This window comes from Ascaphus truei, chromosome 3, assembly GCF_040206685.1.
Source record: "Ascaphus truei isolate aAscTru1 chromosome 3, aAscTru1.hap1, whole genome shotgun sequence".
NCBI lineage: Eukaryota > Metazoa > Chordata > Amphibia > Anura > Ascaphidae > Ascaphus > Ascaphus truei.
Window position 1 is genome coordinate 185,499,671 of NC_134485.1, and position 22,102 is coordinate 185,521,772.

At 45.9% G+C, this 22,102-nt stretch overlaps 1 protein-coding gene across 6 annotated transcripts in view; it reads right to left on the minus strand.

The window, feature by feature from the left end:
* TEX14 (testis expressed 14, intercellular bridge forming factor) overlaps positions 1–22,102 on the minus strand; it is a 541,240-nt gene that overhangs the window by 187,637 nt on the left and 331,501 nt on the right. For all 6 annotated transcript variants that reach the window (XM_075589773.1, XM_075589772.1, XM_075589771.1 and 3 more), the window contains exons 24-25: positions 14,233–14,399; positions 13,784–13,886 (exon numbers count right to left, since the gene is read on the minus strand). In XM_075589773.1, coding sequence (XP_075445888.1) covers positions 13,784–13,886; positions 14,233–14,399 — 270 coding nt within the window. The remainder of the gene's footprint in view (positions 1–13,783; positions 13,887–14,232; positions 14,400–22,102) is intronic.

Here is a 22,102-nt window from a genome sequence, read left to right on the forward strand (position 1 = left end):
GTGATGACAGGTTCGGGATGATTGAAGCCAGAAAGGCATCTGGCTGGGAGAGGTGTACTGAACTGTAGATAAGACGTTGAAATAGTACTTTAGCCGAGTGTGCGCGGGGGTGAGAGGGAGAGCGCTGTATGCGCCGAAATGTGATACTGTAACATGCCTATACGTTTCAACAATGTTCAAATGAGACATACAGTACAGTACGGTACACGCATAATACTGTATAAAAAGAGTATGAAAACAAGTAAAAGTACTGATTACAAAATAATACAGTACATACAGTACTGTATAGAAATGTGATAATTTTATATTCGAAGAAGACGCGACGCTATATTTTTGTAATACTGTATACTGTAAATCCTCCATTTTACAAATACTGCGCGCGCACACACAGACATAATGCATTAGACATGCATTAGACTTATTAGACTTTTAAGACAACAGCTCGCGAACGCCCACCTGTGTTTTTAGACGGTATTGCAGTATAGCGGACAGCGCTAAAAATCCGAGTGCTAACATACCGGAAAGCGCTACGGAAAAAAAGAAAATATACCGCATCTGGCACGGTTACAGTATAGGGCAGACGCTGCAATGAGAGGCAGCACATGTGCCATTGATTGCCAGAGGAAGCTTTTGCAACTGCAGAGATCTGCAAGGCTATAATCAAAGCCAGGAGCGGATTCCTTACAGTACTCCCCCCCATTCAGATGAGACCTCCGGACGAACAAAGTCATTCACAGATCTGGGGGACATGGAGTTGTTCCTAAACTTCCTTAGGTGAGAGGTGGCATTGAAACCCACGGTTTGTTGGGATTCCTTACAGTACCCCCACCTCTGGGTGAGAAGCCTGGATGGACAGGACCGTTCATAGGTCTGGGAGAGATTGAGTTGTTCCTGAAGTGTCTCAGGCGAGAATTAGGTCCAAAATCCAGGTGTACATTGGCGAGTGCCACAAAGGAGAGCGGTGGCACTGCGGTTCTTGGTACATGGGCAATGGGACCAGGGGACTCAGGAATAGGGACATCAGAAGGGCAGCAGCCAGGTGTCCGGTGCATAGTAATAGTCCAAGAGTATGGGACACAGGACACTGACTGTCGGACATAAATGGCAGAGGAACCTTCAGAGAAGGCAATGGCTTTGGTGGAATCAGCACGAAGGAAGTTGCGAGGGTCTTTAGCTTCCAAGGAATTCCGGGTGGTGATTAGCGAGGGAATGGGGTGGGAGGGTTCACTGCAAACTATTGACGCGGTACTTTTGATACAAAGCAGTGTTGCTATCCCAAGCAATTTGAGAGAGTCTGTAGCAGTGTATACGCAATTCTTGGTCGTGGTACTGGCAGTTGAAGAAGGGTCCGCCTCCTTTGGTCTGTGATCTTTAGAGTGAATCAAATCCAAAGTTATGGCCTTGGCGAAGGGCATAGTAAGCATCAAGGGGACAGTAGGGGACAGCATGTCCATACCCATAGTGGACCCATAGAGAACAGGGACGGACGCTTCAGGTAAAGCGACAAGGTCCAGTAAGGGTGTCTTCATTTTAAAGAAAGGCCAAATGCCATCCAGAAAGGGCACTTTGGGAACCGCACACAGACCTGCGAGTAAGGAGTCTGTTTGAAAGGTGAGAAAACAGATCTTATAAAAAAAAAACAGGAAGCCGGGTAGGCGGTGCATCAGTCTTAGGAATAGAAGTCTTGGAGTTAAAGCTGGGTACCTCCAACACAGAGAAAGAAAACAGAGAACTAGAGCTTGGCTTAGGAGTGGAGGTCCCAGGTACCCAGGTCTCGAATGATACTATGGGAGAAGCAATGCGGAATGTGATTGTTTTAAACATAGGGTTCTTAACATCGGTAGCCCCAGGCACCTTCCTGAGAGGTAACAATAGTTTTGCGACAGGACAGTCAATAGTATGTACCCCAAGTATTGTGGAAACTACAGTGAAATATAAGTCCATCTTGTACACAGGAGTTTTCGAAAAAAGGGACGCAACGGGTATTGCCGAAAGTTCCAAGTGCGATACCCCTGAGTTTGTGGTAGCAGACTCCATGGGAGACTCAGTGACCGGGGTCTTGGGATCAATTAAAAGAATTACAGGTATCACAGACATAGGGGGCCATGCAGTAAGCGGCGGAAAGGCACTTCTCGCCCGTTTCACGCCAAAAATGCCTACTCCTATTCAGTAAGGGGCGAAAACGTGGTGAGAAGCAAAAAAAACGCCAATGTGTTTGGCAGGTTTTTTTTCCCCGCCATCGTCGAGGCGAAAAGGCACTTTTCGCATCAACTAGGCAGTTTTTCCGTCACGCTCAATTCAAGTAGTGGCGAGTAGCTTTGCGCCGCTATTCGCCACTCTAGAATGGTGTTTTTTGCCGAATCCAGCATGCCACAAAAAATAGGCAAGTTGATGGTGAGAGGCTGCTGATGAGCGGCGGATCGGCACTTAGAAAAAATTCAGGCCTTTTTCCTGGCTGTGATTGATGCCGGGGGTCTCCGGAGCTGATACCATTAATACCAGCACCGGAGGCCCACAGCATGCATCTGAGGCAGGAAAAATGCATTTAAAGCCCACTTCATTACCTTAGCGGCTAACCGCTAAGGCAATGAAGGGGTTAAGCCACCGTTCCAGGTTTATTGTGGGTAGCGGGGGTGGGTGATGGGTGTATTTGGCCCTTGTTGTTTGTTTAGGGCTTGCGGGGGGGTTGCGGGTGCACTTAACCCCTTCACGACCGTAGCGGTTAATACCGCTACGGTCATGAAGGGGTTAAGCCCTCCCGCTACCTACCCGCAGGCCCTAAACAAACCACCGTTGGGGCCAAATACCCCCTTCACCCACCCCCGCTACCCACAATAAAAACAAAACACACACAACAGCCCCACACTAAATAAATATATCTCTATATATATATATATTACCCCAACAACCCCTATACCCCCCTAACATACACATATGTGCACATACAGTATAGTAATGGGCACAATTACTATTATCCACAAATGGATAATAGTGAATGTGCCCATTTTAAATACATTAAGAACAATAAATACATTAAATACATATAGCACTCACCCATGTCCGGCTGCCACGATGAAGGCCATCCTCATCTTCATCCTGCCCATGCCCCATCCGCTGCTGCAAAACAGAAACAAGAATAAAAACAGCCAATGTAATGTCCCCTAGCCCCTTAATCACCATAGCGGTTATTAATCGCTACAGTCATTAAGGGGTTAACCCACCCTCACCCACCACTCGGGAGGCCTACATACCCTCCCCCACTAAACCCCCACCCCGTGAGGCCTAACCCCCCACACACTACCCACAAGGGAGGCCTACCCACATACCCTTGGGGCCAATACCCCCTCCCCCCACCCCCAGTACCCACAATTAAAACAATACACAGCCCCACAATAAACATTTTTCTATTTATTAAATACATTACCCACCCCCTGTGCCCCCCCATAAATACATGATTTATTCTTTTACATACAGGGTTCATACCCCAGCCCCACGCGAGTCCCCGCGGGTCACCTGACAGACCTACAGGTTACCAGCAACTTGTTTCATACAGGTTCTGGAGGCCTGTTGGTGGGTCCCGCCAAGCGCCATGGCCCCCAGGTGGTCTCCGCGGGTCACCGTGGGCCACAATTGGGTCCCCACGGTAGGCCCGCGGATGTCTGGGAGCCCCGGGTCAGACCCACAGGTGTCTGAGGGGCCTCGGGTGGTTCTCACGGGAGTCTGGGGACCCACGGGTGCTCACTACGGGTCCGCGGTGCCCCCACAGATGTGGGACCACCGGTTCTTCCCCGCACACTACGGGTCTGCGGTGCCCCCACAGATGTGAGGCCACCGGTTCTTCCCCACAGACAACGGGTCCACGGTGCCCCCACAGATGTGGGGCCACCGGTTCTTCCCCGCAGGTGTCACCCGTGGATCCACGCATGCCTGATACCCGTGAGATACCCGAGGATACATCAGGTGGTTTCCAGAGGTCTCACGCAGAACCAAGGAACCAACCCTGAATGTAAAATAAATAAACCTGACCTATACATTCAATACATACATCCCCCCCCCAAACACATACAGTACAATAATGTGCCAAATAACTATTATCCAGATATGGATAATAGATTATTTGCCCATTATTAAACACATAAAACATGCATAAATCAAAACATGAATTTTTAATCTTAAAATCACCACATTGCATGTTAAAATAAATCCAGCAGCCATTGTAGATATAAACCCACAAAAATGCAGCTACACAAATGTATATGAAATGTCACACAATTGCATTGAATGTGTACATGATGCAATTAATCTGTGCATCATGTACTGTAACACTATGCAAAATATATGTAACAATAAAATACAACATGAACAATGTCCCCTAACCAGCAATGCCATCATGAAAATCAAATAGAAACTAAGCAACATCAATACAATTAGCATCAATCAATTAATCCATTTCCTCAAACAATTACAATGCAATACAAATCAATTATACAATTCCCTATTCAATTCCTAAAGCCAAACCATTGACAAAACAATTCTAATTGAAAGTAACCACCATCATTGTAATCTAAGTACCATAAAGAAGCCATTACAATTAACCTTTAACTAAATACAAATTGCATTATTCACAACAATGACAAAATAAAGCTGATAAATACATTAGCCATACATGAAAAGAACATAAACATTAGCAAACTAATCAATTATTATCCCTGTATGTCTATCCATATAGATAGATATACATAAAATACAGGGGCAACAATACAGCATAAAAAACAATGCATTTGCATACAAAATTCACATAGAATACACCCATTCAGTGTCCGTGAATGTATGTATATACATAGCTACATTCACGGGCATTAAATGGGACTGAAAAAATAAAAGACATGAATGAAAAGTCAGAAAAACCTGTAAAAGTCAAAATAATAAACTTTTCTTTTGTTTACTCACCATTAGATTCCCACTCAACGAAATCCAGGCGACCCTGAAGCACAGGAACCAATTCACAGGTAAATCATAAAATAAAAAACCATTACAAATCCACGTCTGTGTCTTTTCTTCTATTTGTAATCCTTCCCGTCTGTCTTGGGGTCTTCTTTTCTTCTTTGGGGGTCTTCTCCGGCTTCTTCCGTCTTCTTACGCCATGCCCTTCTTCTCTTCTTAGGAGGGGAGATGTTCCCTCCTCGACGACTAGCTTCAAAATGAGGCTTTTATAGGCCTATGACGTCACATTTTGCTCAAATGTTTCCCACTGTCCTGATTGGGCCGTGAGAAACATGTGATTTGGCCGAACAAAAAAAAAATGATGACGTCATTTAAAGCACAGCCAATCAGAATGGCTTTGCTTCAATTGCCTTTAAGATGACGTCATGAAAAGAAACATGGCCGGCCTCACATTGTACGGTAGCCAATCAGAGCGTGGGAAATACATCCCAACTCTGATTGGCTCTAGTACCATGTGACAGGCTTTCAATGACGTCACATCCGTTCTCCCCCAAGCCTCTGTCACATGGTCTACTAGAGCCAATCAGAGTAGGGATGTAGTTCCCACGCTCTGATTGGCTACCGTACCATGTGAGGCCGGCCATGTTTCTTTTCATGACGTCATCTTAAAGGCAATTGAAGCACAGCCATTCTGATTGGTTGTGCTTCCATTGCCTTTAAATGACACCATCATTTTTTTTTGGTTCGGCCAAATCACATGTTTCTCACGTCCCAATCAGGACAGTGGGAAACATTTGAGCAAAATGTGACGTCATAGGCCTATAAAAGCCTATGTTGCCTCATTTTGAAGCTAGTCGCGGAGAAGGGAACATCTCCCCTCCTAAGAAGAGAAGAAGGGCGTGGCGGAAGAAGCCGGAAGAAGCCGGAGAAGACCCCAAAAGACCCCAAAGAAGAAAAGAAGACCCCAAGACAGACGGGAAGGATTACAAATAGAAGAACAAGACACCGTTATGGATTGTAAGGGTTTATTATTTTATGGTTTACCTGTGGATTGGTTCCTGTGCTTCCGGGTCGCCTGGATTTCGGTGAGTGGGCATCTAATGGTGAGTAAACAAAAGAAAAGTTTATTATTTTGACTTTTACAGGTTTTACTGATTTTTCATTCATGTCTTTTATTTTTTCAGTCCCATTTAATGCCCGTGAATGTAGCTATGTACCTATGTATATACATACATTCACGGACACTGAATGGGTGTATTCTATGTGAATTTTGTATGCAAATGCATTGTTTTTGATGCTGTATTATTGCCCCTGTATTTTATGTATATCCATCTATATGGATAGACATACAGGGATAATAATTGATTGGTTTGCTAATGTTTATGTTCTTTTCATATATGGCTAGTTTATTTATCAGCTTTATTTTGTCATTGTTGTGAATAATGCAATTTGTATTTAGTTAAAGGTTAATTGTAATGGCTTCTTTATGGTACTTAGATTACAATGATGGTGGTTACTTTAAATTAGAATTGTTTTGTCAATGGTTTGGCTTTAGGAATTGAATAGGGAATTGTATAATTGATTTGTATTGTATTGTAATTGTTTGAGGAAATGGATTAATTGATTGATGCTAATTGTATTGATGTTGCTTAGTTTCTATTTGATTTTCATGATGGCATTGCTGGTTAAAGGACATTGTTCATATTGTATTTTATTGTTACATATATTTTGCATAGTGTTACATGATGCACAGATTAATTGCATCATGTACACACTCAATGCAATTGTGTGACATTTCATATACATTTGTGTAGCTGAATTTTTGTGGGTTTATATTTACAATGGCTGCTGGATTTATTTTAACATGCAATGTGGTGATTTTAAGATTAAAAATTCATGTTTTGCTTTATGCATGTTTTTTGTTTTTAATAATGGGCAAATAATCTATTATCCATATCTGGATAATAGTTATTTGGCACATTATTGTACTGTACACTACCGACACACTTAATCACACTGCGGCCAGATCCGCAAGCCGGGAGATTTCACGGCTTGCTAGTGGCCGCCCCTCGGCGTGCCGCGCGTCATAGACGCGCGGTCACGCGTCTTCGGGAGCGTGCGCCCCCTGCACGCGCGTCCAGGGGCTCCCCGAGGGAGCCCTGGTGTCCCGGGACACGGGATCGCGGGACAGCGGCAGGGGGTTCCGGGGGACCCGGCAGCGGTAGGGAGAGCGCCCCGATCGGAGGGCGCTCTTCCGCTGCTTCGGCGCGCGCCCGTCACTCTCGGGCGCGCGCCAGGCTACTGCTGCGGCCAAGAACGGGCAAATGCTCGAATAAACTTGGCCGCAGCAGTATGTGTTTGGGGGGGGGGATGTATGTATTGAATGTATAGGTCAGGTTTATTTATTTTACATTCAGGGTTGGTTCCTTGGTTCTGCGTGAGACCTCTGGAGATCACCTGAGGTATCCTCGGGTATCTCACAGGTACCAGGCTGCGTGGGTCCACGGGTGACACCTGCGGGGAAGAACCGGTGGCCCCACATCTGTGGGGGCACTGCGGACCCGTAGTCTGCGGGGAAGAACCTGTGGCCGCACATCCGTGGGGGCACCGCGGACCCGTAGTGAGCACCCGTGGGTCCCCAGACCCCCGTGAGAACCACCCGAGGCCCCTCAGACACCTGTGGGTCTGACCCGGGGCTCCCAGACATCCGTGGGCCTACCGTGGGGACCCAATTGTGGCCCACGGTGACCCGCGGAGACCACCTGGGGGCCATGGCGCTTGGCGGGACCCACCAACAGGCCTCCAGAACCTGTATGAAACAAGTTGCTGGTACCCTGTAGGTCTGTCAGGTGACCCGCCGGGGACTCGCGTGGGGCTGGGGTATGAACCCTGTATGTAAAAGAATAAATCATGTATTTATGGAGGCACAGGGGGTGGGTAATGTATTTAATAAATAGAATGATGTTTATTGTGGGGCTGTGTATTGTTTTAATTGTGGGTACTGGGGGTGGGGGGAGGGGGTATTGGCCCCAAGGGTATGTGGGTAGGCCTCCCTTGTGTGTAGTGGGTGAGGGTGCTTAGGCCTCACGGGGTGGGGGGTTAGTGGGGGAGGGTATGTAGGCCTCCCGAGTGGTGGGTGAGGGTGGGTTAACCCCTTAATGACTGTAGCGGTTAATAACCGCTATAGTGATTAAGGGGTTAGGGGACATTACATTGGCTGTTTTTATTCTTGTTTCTGTTTTGCAGCAGTGGAGGGGGCATGGACGGTGATGAAGATGAGGATGGCCTTGATCGTGGCAGCCGGACAAGGGTGAGTTCAATATGTATTTATTGTATTGATTGGTGTTTATGTATTTTAAATACACAGGGGGTGTATGTTGTTTATTGCAATGTTTATTGGGGGCAAATGTCCCCAATAAACATGCTATTCTGCCTTAACCCCTTCATTGCCTTAGCGGCTATCCTCTATGGTAATGAAGCAGCATTTCTGTATTTTAATAATATTGTGCGGAAGCAGGGGGTCTCCTGAGCTGAACCGCATTGATTTGTGGCTCAGGGACCCCCTGCTTCCCGAGTTACAGGCCCCGGTTACAGTGTCGCCGCCATCTTTATAGCGGGCACGGCGCGTATGGGACGCTATAAAGATGGCGGCGACACTGCCACCCGATGACACATACCGGGGCCTGTAACTCGGGAAGCAGGGGGTCCATGGTCCACAAAGCAATGCGGTTCAGCTCAGGGGACCCCATGCTCACTGTACAATATTATTAAAAATACATTCATGCTGCTTCGTTACCATAGCAGATAGCCGCAAAGGTAAGGAATGATTGTTTATTGATATGGGTGTTTTATTCATACTGTAGATGTGCAGAGGTTCTCCGGAGCTGAACCGCTTTGGTTTTAGGTCCGGGGACCCCTTGCTTCCCGAGATACAGGCCCCTTTAGGGGGTGCCGGTATCCCTCTGCTTTGTTTACATTCCGCGGTCATGTGATTGGGACATTTAAATGCAGAGGGATACCGGCACCTCATAAAGGGGCCTGTATCTCGGGAGGCAGGGGGTCCCCGGACCTGAAACCTATGCGGTTCAGCTCCGGAGACCCCCTGCACATGTACACTATGAATAAAATTGTATTTAAAATAATTTTTGATGTGCCGATGTTTGCGCAGAGAGAGCAGCGGATCTCTCTCTGCTGCAGACACATCTCGGCAGGGGACGGCTTCTCGGCAGCTTCTCGCCAGGCAGCCGTCTCGCCACCGGTTACTCGCCATTATATCAAATGAAGGTGGCGCATTCATTCGCCAGGGATTAGGCCCTTCCTGCATACAGCGAGGTAACACGCCAAAAACATGGCTAGTTTAAAACCTGGCTAATGCATTTTTCCGCTGCTTAGTGCAAAGACCCCTAAATAGGAGAAATACCTTGCAAAACAGGAATTTTAGCAAAGGTGATAGGCATCTCACAGACTACAGTGAGAGGGGACAGCAGGTTTACAAAATCAGGGGTAGAGGGAGTTTTAGATTTGAAAACCTGATCCTCCAAAAAGGAGGGGCCTGACAGTAATTGTACTAAGGGAGCAACAACAGATACACTGGTCTCAGAAGGGGTCACTTGGGAAGGGGCATAATGTGCACTGTTCGCCTTTAACCCTAGGATTTGAGAAGAGGAGAACACAGACGGTACAAGGGGGGCAACCACAACTGTGCTGGTCTCTGAAGTAGGTACTTGGGAAGGCGTGTCTGGGACATCAGAAACGACTATAGATTCCAAGAAAAGGGGTCTATGCTCAGAAGCAGAGATTTCAGCTCTCTGAGTGACAGACTGGGGCAGCGAAATACCTAGGAGTGGGGATTCTGCGAACAGGCTTAGGGAAACAAACAGTTCCTGAATACTTTTAACTGGAGACAGTATTCTTGCCGAAGGTTCAGGGGGCGCAGCTCTGAGAATTTTAGCTGAGCCAGGGGATATAAGGCGTTTATCCTCTAAAGCGAAGGAGGTGTCCTTGACTGGCGGACTACAGGGATTTACCAAGGGGGGCTCATAGGGCTGACCCGCAGGGGTTAATACAGAAAAAACATCAAAGGTTAAGTCAGGCTGTGCCTGAGAATCAGAAACAGAGAAGCTAGCCTCCGAAAGTGGGGTGATAGGGGGTTCAGCCTCTTGCCCTAGGGACCTAGCATTAGTCTGCGGAATACAAGGGTGAACAATGGGGACCTCACAGAGCAGACTAGCAGGGGTTAAAACAGAAATAACCTTGGGAACAGAGCTTAGAAATTCTGGGTTAGAAAGAGAGGGCAAACAGGGTTCATTCTCTGGTGCTAGGAGAGACACACTGACCTGGGGAATGCTGGGATTTACAGTGGGGGACTCATAGGCCTGACTAGCAGGGGTTAAAACAGGAATAACCTCGGGGACAGAACCCAGGGAGGTTAAATCAGGACTAGGGACCGTGGCAGCTTCTTTAGGCTGTAGAGACACCAAGACAGTAGGGCTATCCTCAGGTGTAGGAAGAACCCCCAAGGGTTCAGCAAAAGGGCTTGAGGGAAAGTGGGTGTAATTAGAATGTGCGTAGGCAGCGAGGAGAGGGTCCCGTAGTCTAATGGAGTGGTTGAAATCTAGGCAAAGCGTATGAAACGCATCCCGGCCTGGGCCAGTACCCCAAGATCCACAGTCTCCCAGTCTACAGTGGAAGTAGAAGGGTACAGTTGGGGAGCCAGGCGCTGTTTCATCTCTCTATGGCGCTGAGCTTTAGTAAGGAGTTCATTACGAATCAGTCTTTTTGAAAGGGTTAAACCTTCACACATACTCACAGTTTCAGGCGAAGGCAGTCTCTCAAGTAGGTATGGTTTTTCAAACAGGGACTGGTCCGCAGCCTGGGACATAGGTTCAGTAAAACGTTTACCAACCCCCGCCACGGCGCGGTCCGGTTTTGTGGGGCTGAGCATACTGTTACGATTGTGCTCGCCACAAACCGGGAACGGACCGCGGGGCTGAGGTGGGGTTATATAATCACCGACCTTAGTCCGCGCAGACTGATCCGGAGTGCGCAGTTCGTAGTCGTACATAGCAGGGTCAGGATTGGAGAAGGAAGCATCGTCGTTATTCAAGCAGGAGTTCGGCAACAGGTAGTCGGGAGTTCCCCGCTTCAGCTTAGGAGCGTGAGTGTGGGAGTGGCCTCTGCGCGAGGAGCGGGCTCGACCCATGACGCCGGTCTCAGCAGGGGGAGACAGCAGGCTGGCCGAAGTACACCGCGGGGCAGCGTCGGGGAAAACCAACGCTTCAACACAGAAGTTCAAAGCAGGCCTCTGCGTGGAGATTAGCAGCAGGCCTCAGGAAACGAAGGGTAACCACTGCTAGGGGAGAATGCAGCAGGTACTACGAAACAGTGCTTAATAAACAACGCTTGAGCACAGGAGTCAGGAACAGGCCTCTGCGTGGAACTAGCAGCAGGCCTCCGGATAATCAGGAACTAGAAATGAGAACTAGAGAGGTTAGTACACAAGGAGGCAAGCCAGACGGCTTGTGGCAGAGACAGTAACGTCCAGAGAAGGATTATGCTCGGCAGAGAGGGATTGTGGGAATGCAGGACTTAAGGCCAGCGGGCCCATCTCAGGAGGAGGGTGTGAGGGCGCTGCTCCAATGACTGAGTACAGGGCAGAAGCTGCAATGAGAGGCAGCACATGTGCCATTGATTGCCAGAGGAAGCTTTTGCAACTGCAGAGATCTGCAAGGCTATAAACAAAGCCAGGAGCGGATTCCTTACATTATTTCGAAAAATCTTGAGAACACCTCTCTGGCTGACACATATTAGGTGTGACAGGGGTGAATCACCTTCCGTCAATTACCCCACACTCACTCAATCCCCCCACAAAATACATACCAAAAAACCCCACCCCCTAAATACATATAACCCCACCCCGTAATACATAATAAAAATACCCGCCCGCTAATACATATTAAAAAGGCCCCCACCAATACATTTTAAAAAGATACCCACCGCCCCAAAGCATATAAAAAAACAGACTTATCGAAGATACGTGGGGGGGGGGCATGCTGCAGCACCACTACTGGGCAGCAGCAGAGGAGCCTGCTGCAGATGGTCCGCGGAGGACAGAACAGACTCAGTGCCGGGAAGGTGTGTGTGGGGGCAGGGCAGAATATGCTTGTAGGGTTTGGGGAGGGGGGCTGAGGATGCCGGTAAGGGGGGGGGGGGCAGAGGATGCCGGTAGGGCCGGGCAGACACACAACAGAACAGAGGATATCGATAGGGTCCGGGGGAGGGGGGGGCAGAGGATGCCGGTAGGACGGGGGTGGGCTGAGGATGAAGGATACCTAGGGCCCGGGTGGCTTTGAGGGAGGGAAAACACGTGGGGGTGGGGGGGCCTGCAGGCTGCAGCACCACTACCCACGGCCGCCGCAGCTGGGGTCGGCGTCACTCTCCTCTTGACACCTCTTCCTGATGACGTCACTGCTGAACGTCCAACTCCAGGTCACAATGCCGATGGACGGTACTAGCTCCACCCTATGCTCCGTCACGGGTAATGCAATTTTGCAAATTCTTACGGAACCCTAGTGTTCCGCAGAACCCTGGTTGGGAATCCCTGTGCTAAGGAAATGAAGGGATTAACCCCTCCCATGAGGCCTAACCAACCACCCCAGGACAACTACCCCTTTCACCCACCCTCTCTACCACCAACAAACCCCCACCACCACCACACAGGAATAGGCAAAAGTCCTATTAGCCAAATATGGTTAATAGAGCTTTTGCCCATTACTGTGTGGGGTGGGGGAGGTTGTTGGGGGTAGATGGGGTGGGTAGTAGGGTGCCCATTGATTGCCATGTGAGGGCATAGATAGCCACAGTGGCAATCAATGGACTAAATGGATAGTTATTTTTTGATTAGATTGTAATTTGTATTGTATTTTATTGCAATATATTGTATATTTGAAAAAGGGCTATTAACCACATTTAGCTAATAGGGCTTTTGCCCATTCCTGTGTGGTCTTTGTGATAGAGGGGGTGGGTGAGGGGGATAGATGCTCCGGGATGGGTGTTTAGGCCTCCCGGGTGGGTAGTGGGAGAGGTTAACCCTTTCATTACCTTAGCGGTAGTAACTGCTAAGGTAATGAAGGAGTTAATCCCTTCTGCAGCACCTAAACCCCGACCCTGGGGCAACTATAACCTTCACCCACCCCATCTATCACCAACAAACCGAGCAATGCTATTTAACCCCTTCATTACCTTAGTGGTTAGCCACTAACAGGGGTCTCCTGTTATTTTATTGTTATTACATACGATTGAAGCAGGAAGTCTCTGGAGCTGAAATAAATGTGGGTCAGCTATGGAGAACCCTGGTTTCAATCATATGTAGTAAAAATAAAATATAGTCCATGTAAGGCAAATCGTGATTCTGATCTGGGAAAAAAAATTGTATTTAAGACACAACCTTTGTGATTAGCAGTTACCGGCAAAAAAAGGCGAGTTTCAGCATTTTTGGAGCTACCGTACAACTTGTCAGAGCAAGAGTGATAACGCTTGTAAAAAAGCTGTTAACATGTCAAAATTGCTTGTAATCAATGCTTTTTGAATAGCTACACATGGAAAATCACTTGTAAAGTGCAATTTCCACACGTTAAGTCATGTATCGAAGTTTAGGGAACTCTACAAGCGATTTTAGTGAATAGGCCCCTAAGGGTGACTGAATCTTGCTAAGGAAACCGATTACATAACATGCTTGACATAAAAACATTTTTGCCCATTATGTGGGACTGCCCAGCTTCAAGGTGGTTACATTTTATTCTGAATACAGCAATATAATGGAACATTATTAATTCTGTACCTTTCTCTTGGTTATTGTTCAGAGTAATAGCTGCAGTTGGAACACAGTTTGGTGAAGGTTTTGTCTGAGGGGAGTGCAGAATACTGCACAGTGACATACCACGCTGCAAAATAATATAATGAAAGTCAATTCACTAATACTAGAAATGTATATTATATATAGCATTGTGACATTATATTCCCTATACATTTCTGAAGAATAATTTGAGACTCTAAATACTAATATCTTACAATATTCAATCATTAAGGTTTAAATTGTGTAAGTTGTGTATTAGGTACAAACATTTTTTTTGAGGGGCCCCCTCTCTTGCTACAATCTAACTATGCAACTATTAATTGGCATGACTGAATTTCCCTATAGAGCGAGGCAGAAGATAAAATGAAGGTTAAAGCTCACACACTTGACTTTGTCAAGCTAACGTCCATTTACTCTGTAGAAAAATGACTTACACATATACTTTCGGAAGGAACAGATGAAAATGGTGCTGTGGTGAAGGTACTCAACATTATTGGAGAAACATCGTCAGTTTCCAAAGAGGAGGTATCAAGAGTTCTAGCCAGGGAAGGACATTCTTCTGGAACCCTTATGTTGGGATGAACAGGCGATGCGCTCTTCCCTGTAAGACAGAAGCCATTAGCCCTTAATATCCAGCATCTCCCTCTGCTACACAATTTTGACCCCTTAGGTCTCTTTGTATTTAAATTTTATTTAGACTATTTGGTTTATGGGTACCCAGTGACCCCCAGGAATCTCCTCCTAAAACAGCTCTTGGTATTGGCGAAGATCGCCATTTAAATTACCAACTAGGTATTGCGTTAGACCCTCATATTTGGGAGTTCAAACACACCATGTTCCGTTGAAATTGTTGCATTATTTGTCTCTTGGAACACTGGGAGTGGGACTGCGCTTTGTATTACCTCACCAGTTTGTACAGCTCAACCCCGTTATAACGCGATCCGTTGCAACGCAAATCCGCTTATAACGCGATGCAAGCGTGGCTCCCAATTTTTGTATTTATGAATACTTTAAAACACAATTATTGGTATCTTAAATACTTTATTGAACAATGCATACAATTGTACATTATTTCTAACACGATCTGCTTATAGCGCAATGTGATTCTTTGGACCCCAAGCACAGCGTTACATAGTAGATGAGATTGAAAAAAAGACTTCTGTCCGATCAAGTTCAACCTATGCTAAATTTAGACAACAGATATTTTTTTTTTTCCAAATAATTTTATTAGGCATTGGTACAACAGATGATTTTCAGGTACATTTCACAGCCTATTACATAAACATTTTTAACTTTTTTTGAGGGGGAAAGGAAAGGCAACCTTGGTTGTCATGGAAAAGGAGGTCCTCGGAGAGTGAGGACAGAGGGGCGGGGGGGAGGGGGTAGGGGGAGGGGGGGAGGGGGCATGGGGAGGGGGGAGGGGTGTTCACCACCTGGGGGCCACCTTTCTGAGTCCGTCAGTGTCAAGGAACGGGCGCAAGGGCTCGGGGGGCTGAATTCGATCACTAAGGAGGTGTCTACTAGGGTCCTCATCTCATGAAAAGTATCCAGGGCTCCCATATCTTATCGAATGCAGTAAGCTTTTGTCTGAGCATTGCCGTCAGCTTCTCCATTAGCATCACTTCACTGACCCTTTTTTAATGGACCTTTTGGATGGGGTGGTTTGTTTTTTCCAGGAAGCCGCTATCTCACATCTGGCCGCAGTTAGAATATAGGAGATTAATTTCCTAGTTGCCCGGCCAATTCCGGGTATTGGCCTTGCAAGTAGAAAGGTCAGCGGTTCTATAGGTAATTCTAGGTCTGTGACCTCTTTTATCAAATTGTGGACCTTAGCCCAGTATTTAAAAATTTCCGGACAGGTCCACCAGATGTGGGCCATGTCCCCTCTAAGTCCGCAGCCTCTCCAGCATAGGTCCGACGCCAGGGGGTAGATCTGGCTTAATCGCGCTGGGGTGAGGTACCAGTGAGAGAATTTTAGAAATATTCTCCTTTGTTGTAGTGCAAAGAGAAGTTCCCGAGGCTGCCAGCCAAATTTCATCCCAAATCTCTCTTTCTATTGTAATATTCAAGTTTGCAGCCCACTTGAGCATATACAGTAGAGGCAACGTTTATTCTAACATTTGCTGTAAACTAGCCGGGTTACATTCTGGGTATGTGCTGGGTATGTTCTGGGCTAGTTTGAGGCACGTTTAAGGCATTTCTGCCTTAAACGACCCATAGGATTAACACAGCAGGGATCCCTGGCAGTCCCATCCAGGGACCCCCGCTGTTAATCTGATAGGCCATTAACCAATGCAGAAATGCTGGGGCTAGTTTAAGGAAAGTTTAAGGCATGTATTCAGAATGTACCTGGGTGTTTCCTGGGTTTTTTGGGGAATTGCCACTGGTTTTTGTTCAAATAAGAGTTGCCTCTACTGTAATCGTGGTCTTGGGGGGCCGTCGAATTTTCTAGGATAGCATATATATCGGATATTAGTCCCCTTTGGTAGGTGTTTGCTTTACAGAGTCGCTCGAATTTGGTAAGAGGGGAATTCTGGGGCTGGACATATCTTTTGGGCAAAGTGTCGGATTTGCAAATATTTAAATGTGTCCAGTTCTCTGATCTTATATTTGGCGCGTACTTCTTGGTAGCTCAGGAGCGTGTCAAGGCTTAGAAGATCTGCGATCGTCCCGATCCCCTTTGATTTTAATTGTTCGCACAGCTTAGATCTGCATCCCGGGGGGAATTTTGGGTTGTTAGTCAGGGGCGTGAGTTGTGGGTTAGCTGAGCACAGGCCAAATCTGGTCTTGTGTTTTGACCATACTTCCCAGGTAAGTATTGAAGCTTGTAGTTTTAGGTTATGTGCCTGTCTATCTCCCCTGTCCAGACTCCAGAGGCAGACCTGCAGAGAAGGCATTCTGGCATACTTGGATTCTATATCGATCCAGCAACATTTGGCTGGGTCGGCATTCCACATAACAGCTTGTTTCAATTGTGCTGCTATGTAATATTTATAAATGTCTGGGACGGCCATACCCCCCCTTCCTCTTGACGCCAACAGGACCGACCTTGCTACTCTGGGCCTTTTGCCCTGCCAAATAAAGTTAAACATTCTGTTCTGTATGCTTTTTAGTTCAGCGCCAGGTACATGGACTGGGAGTGTCTGAAAGTAGTATAATAGTCTAGGGAGTATGTTTATCTTAACGGATGTCATTCTCCCAATCCATGATATCTGGTAACCTTCCCACTGTTCCAAGTCTTTCTTAATCGTTTCCCAGAGCGCTGGGTAGTTATCTTGGTATAGAGCTCTGTAGTGTCTTGATATATTTACTCCCAAGTATTTAATATATGAAGGACACCACCTAATTAAATTTAATTTGAGTAGTTTCACTTCGTCGTCTGGTAAGCTAATATTTAGGGCTTCAGACTTTCCGCTGTTAATTTTGTACCCTGACACTTTGCCAAAGTCCGACAGTTCTCTTTGAAGGTTCGGAAGAGAAGTTTGGGGTCTGGACAAGGTCAGAATGATATCGTCAGCGAATAGGGATATTTTATAATTTTTCCCACCTATATCAACGCCCTGTATGTTCATGTTGTTTCGAATTTTGGTCGCAAGTGGTTCAATCGTGAGGGCAAAGAGAAGAGGTGATAGGGGACACCCCTGCCTTGTGCCGTTTTTAATTTGGAATCTCTCGCCTTTTCCGCCTGGGAGTTTGACCGCGGCAGAAGGGTTCTGGTAGAGAGCCCGGACCCCTTCCAGGAACGTGTCTTTAAAGCCAATTTTTTTCAAAGCATTGTCTAGGAATAACCAGTCTATCCTATCGAATGCCTTCTATGCATCTAGGCTCAGTAGCATCGCCCTTGTATTTGACATATGGACGTGGTCGATTATGTTTATTATTTTGCGGGTATTATCCGCAGCTTGACGCCCCGAGACAAACCCAACTTGGTCTGAATGAATAAGCCTAGGTAGGATGGGGTTCAATCTGTTCGCAAGTATCTTACTGTATAGTTTTAGATCATTGTTCAAGAGGGATATAGGCCTATAACTTCCACACTGGGTCGGATCCTTCCCGTCCTTATGGATTATTGCTAAATTAGCTGAGGACATTGAGCTCGGGATTGGATTCCCTTCCATGAAGGAGTTAAATAAGTCTAGTAGATGGGGTGACAATATGGGTAGGAACTTCTTGTAGTAGAAATTTGTATAGCCGTCAGGTCCCGGCGCTTTAGAAGATTTGGATGCTTTTACTGCCGCTGTCAGTTCTTCTAGTGTTATCTTCCCATTCAGCCTATTATTCTCCTCTTCTGTTAGGGAGGGTAGGTTACAGTCGTCAAGGTAATCTAGTATTGACGCCTCTTCGGCTGATTTTGGAATAGCGGAGTCGGATCTTAAATTGTATAATTTGGTGTAGAATTTAGTAAATTCCTCTGCGATTTTTTTCTCATTGTAGATTATCTCACCAGACCTATTCTTGATCGCTGTGATTTGTGATCTTTTTTGAATGCCTCTTAACCTGCTAGCAACAAGTCTATCGGCTTTGTTCCCTTTATCGTAGTACCTCTAACCCGTCCATTTTAAAGCTACATTATCTAGTTGAATGTCCTTTAATTTGGTTCTAGCAGCTGTCAGTAGCTTATACATTTTCCTGGATGGGTTCAATTTGTGTTGCTGCTCGAATTGTATAACTTTTTCTGTGAGCTCTTTAATTAGTTTTGCTTTGGCTTTCTTCCTATGTGATGCTATTGAGATAAAGTGACCTCTGATAGCCGCCTTATGGGCTTCCCATAGGATAGCTGGGGATTCGACCGTGCCAAGGTTCAGTCTAAAATAATCTTTGAGGGCCCTTTTGATCTCTTTTTCTATCTCTTTATTATTTAATAGAGAGTCGTTTAGCTTCCAGCTATAGGTGAATGTTTTTACAAATGGGGTCGTGAGGTTTAGGAAGATAGGGGCGTGATCTGACCACGTAATTGGGCCTATATCCGTGTTGGCCGTTGCTTCTAGGATGTTCTTGGTAGCAAGGAAATAGTCAATACGGGAATAGGTCTGGCGAGGGGCCGAGAAGAAAGTATAGTCTCTTTGTCCCTGGTGCTGTGCTCTCCAAATGTCAACCAAAGAAAATTCCTTTATGATATCTCATAAAAATTTCCCCAATCTTACTGTTTGGGTTGGTTGCGGGTGTCCTGGTATGGACGATTTGTCTTCAGCTGGATTGAGTGCCATGTTTAAATCTCCTGCTATTATTAAGGATGATAGGTATTCAGAGTCAACCTCCTCTAATACTTTTTTGAGAAAGTTCGGCTGATTCTCATTGGGGGCGATCAGGGCGATCGCGGATCCTGCTAGTGAGCCATACACCACAATGAATCTACCCTCTGGGTCAGTTGTTATTTTTGTTAAATTGAATGGGGTGCCCTGCCGGATCAAAATGGCTACTCCCCTTTTTTTACTACTAAACGATGAGTAGTAACTCATAGGAAATGTATTTTGGAAGGTTTTGGGCGGCTCCCGCGATGTAAAGTGCGTCTCCTGGAGAAAGACAATATCACCATTAAGTTTTTTAATTCTTGAAGGGCCAGCCTCCTTTTCCTATTGTTCTGAAGTCCCTTTACATTCAGGGATACTAGTTTAATTGTTCCTTGTCTAGCCATAGCCACCCTTATCTTTATCAGATTTTAGGACCTGTCCCTTCTCACTAGGGTCAGTCATAAAATGTTCAGTGAAGTGATGCTCTCGTCTGTTGTTGACCTTGGTTGACCAGGGTGGGGGGGGGGTGTAGGGGCGGGGGGCCTGCTGGGATAGTGTCAGCAGGTTACAGAAAGAGAAGAAAGTAGACCTTGGTGTGGTCTTAATGGAACAAGACCGACTTAACTAGTAGTCAGTTTGTAGGGTATAAGACCCTTGGGGGGTGGGTCCGGTGACGGTAACCGTCAGGAATGGGCGAGGTAGAGACCCTATGATTCCCCATTTACCCATTTATTATCGTGCGAATAGGGGAGGGGTGCGTGAGTGGCATATATATAGTGGGGATTTTAAGATCAGCTAAGCCAGGCGATAGGTGTCATGCTCGCTCTGTCCCTCTTTAGCTTAAGAGACCTCTATTAGCTAGGAGGGGTGAATGGGGGAGGAGGAAGGGGGGGGCAGAGAGGGGAGGAGTACATATTATTAACACATTTGTTCCGCATGTAGTATATGGTTGCGTCCATTCTTTGTTGCACGCCATCCATACATGGCAGCTTTTAATCACAGGAACCGTATTTCTTTGTAACATAAAGCAACTAAACCTATGGGGGGGAGGGGGGGTGGGGTGGGGGAAGGGAGGGGGAGGGGGGTGGTGGGGGGGAGGTGGTGGGGGGGGAGGGGGGGGTGGGGGGGAGGGGAGGTGGGGAGCATATATGTGCTGAGAGGGGTACAGGGGGGTGGGACATGTACAGTACATTTAGACACTTTTGTTTTCTACAAAATATGCAACCTTGTACATTCTCTATAGTCACATCCTCGCAAAAGGGCAGCACTCAGTCAAAAGTTCAGAATTTCGTTGAAACCTGTAGCTGTCCTGATTTGCACATTGTGAAGACAACAGATATTTTATCATATATCTATACTTGCTGAGTCAGAGGAAGGCAAACAAACCCCCAGAGTCACATCATCCAATGATATCTCATAAGGGGAAAAATAAATTCCTTCCTGACTCCAAGAATTGGCAATCGGATTACTCCCTGGATCAACATCCTTCCCATGTATACTTATTAGGTATATCCCTGTATACCTTTCCTATCTAAAAAGATGTCCAACCTTTTTTCGAACAAATCTATTGTATCTGCCATCACAGTCTCCATGGGTAATGAATTCCACATTTTAACTGCCCTTAAATGTTATAAGGGGGTTGAGCTGAATTTACATTTCTACCTCCACATTTAAACACAATGAGCTTTTATTTATGTTAAAGTAACGTTGTACAGCTTTTCTCTTGTTTTTTCCTTTTTGTAATTGACCCAAAGGCTAGTGAAGATGTCATTCTTTTGTCTGGGTGGCATATGTAAGAAAGCCAAATGGAAAGCTGCCAAACCATTTAACAACTCAAACCTCAAATCATTTTCTGGCCTTCCTGACAGTGCCAGATTTAAAGCTCTGGACGTGGCTAGATTAACATATTCCTATATTATGGCATTGACGATAATTACTGCTGTTTATCACTAATTACTCTGAAGCCTCCCAATCCTGAGGAAGAACTCTTGCTTGTTATCGCTGTGGATGAAAAACAGGTGAGGGAGGAAACAACCAAAAGTACACACCCAGCAAAATTATTGTCTGACATGCATGAGTTTTGGGTGGCTTGAAGTATTTAGAGACAACAAGCTATGCTAAGCAGTGCTAAGTCATTAAACATCTTACGACTGGTTCACTTGCAGGGCCGTATATGTCTTATGGCTTAGCACCATTTTAGTAAATGTTATTTTGGGAAGGGAGAGGGAGCAGGAAAGAAATGAGACCATGCTATGATCACTGTTACCCAAATGTTCCAGGGCTTGAATATTTGTTATTACTTCTACATTGTTTGATATGACCAAATCCAGTATTGCCCCTCTCCTGGTTGGTTCCTCAATAATTTGGGTCATATAATTGTCTTTAAGCACCCCCCAAAACCTGTTTCCTTTTGTTGTAATGCTAATCTCATTGCCCCAGTCTATGTCTGGATAATTAAAATCCCCCATTATGCAAACATTACCTGGTTTTGATGCCTTTTCCATTTGCAAAAGTATTTTAGCTTCCTCAATCTCACAGATATATGGTGGTTTATAGCATATTCCCACAAACATTTTCTTAATACTTTTACCTCCACTGCTAATTTCTATCCACAAAGTCTCTAAATTTTCATCATTCCCTTCATAAACATCATCTCTTATAATAGGTTTTAGATCCGTTTTAACATATAAACATACTCCACCTCCCCTTCTATTTGTTCGATCCTTCCGAAAAAGGGAATAACCCTCTAAATGAACTGTCCAGTCATGAGTTTCATCCCACCATGTTTCAGTAATGCCTATGATATCATACTGCTCCCTTGCAGCTATTAATTCAAGCTCCCCCATTTTATCTGTCAGGCTTCTTGCATTAGCAAGCATGCATTTAAGTTTTTTTTCAGCCTGTACTATTATCTTATCTGCTCTTTCCTTTCTGCGCCCACTTGGTTTAGTCTTTAGAAGTTTTCTAGTATTATCTGTATTTACTATGGGTGTCTCACTGCTTGTCAAATTCGCACTTGCCCCCATTCTACCTCCATACCACCTTGTATCCTCCTTTATTCCATTTAGTTCAT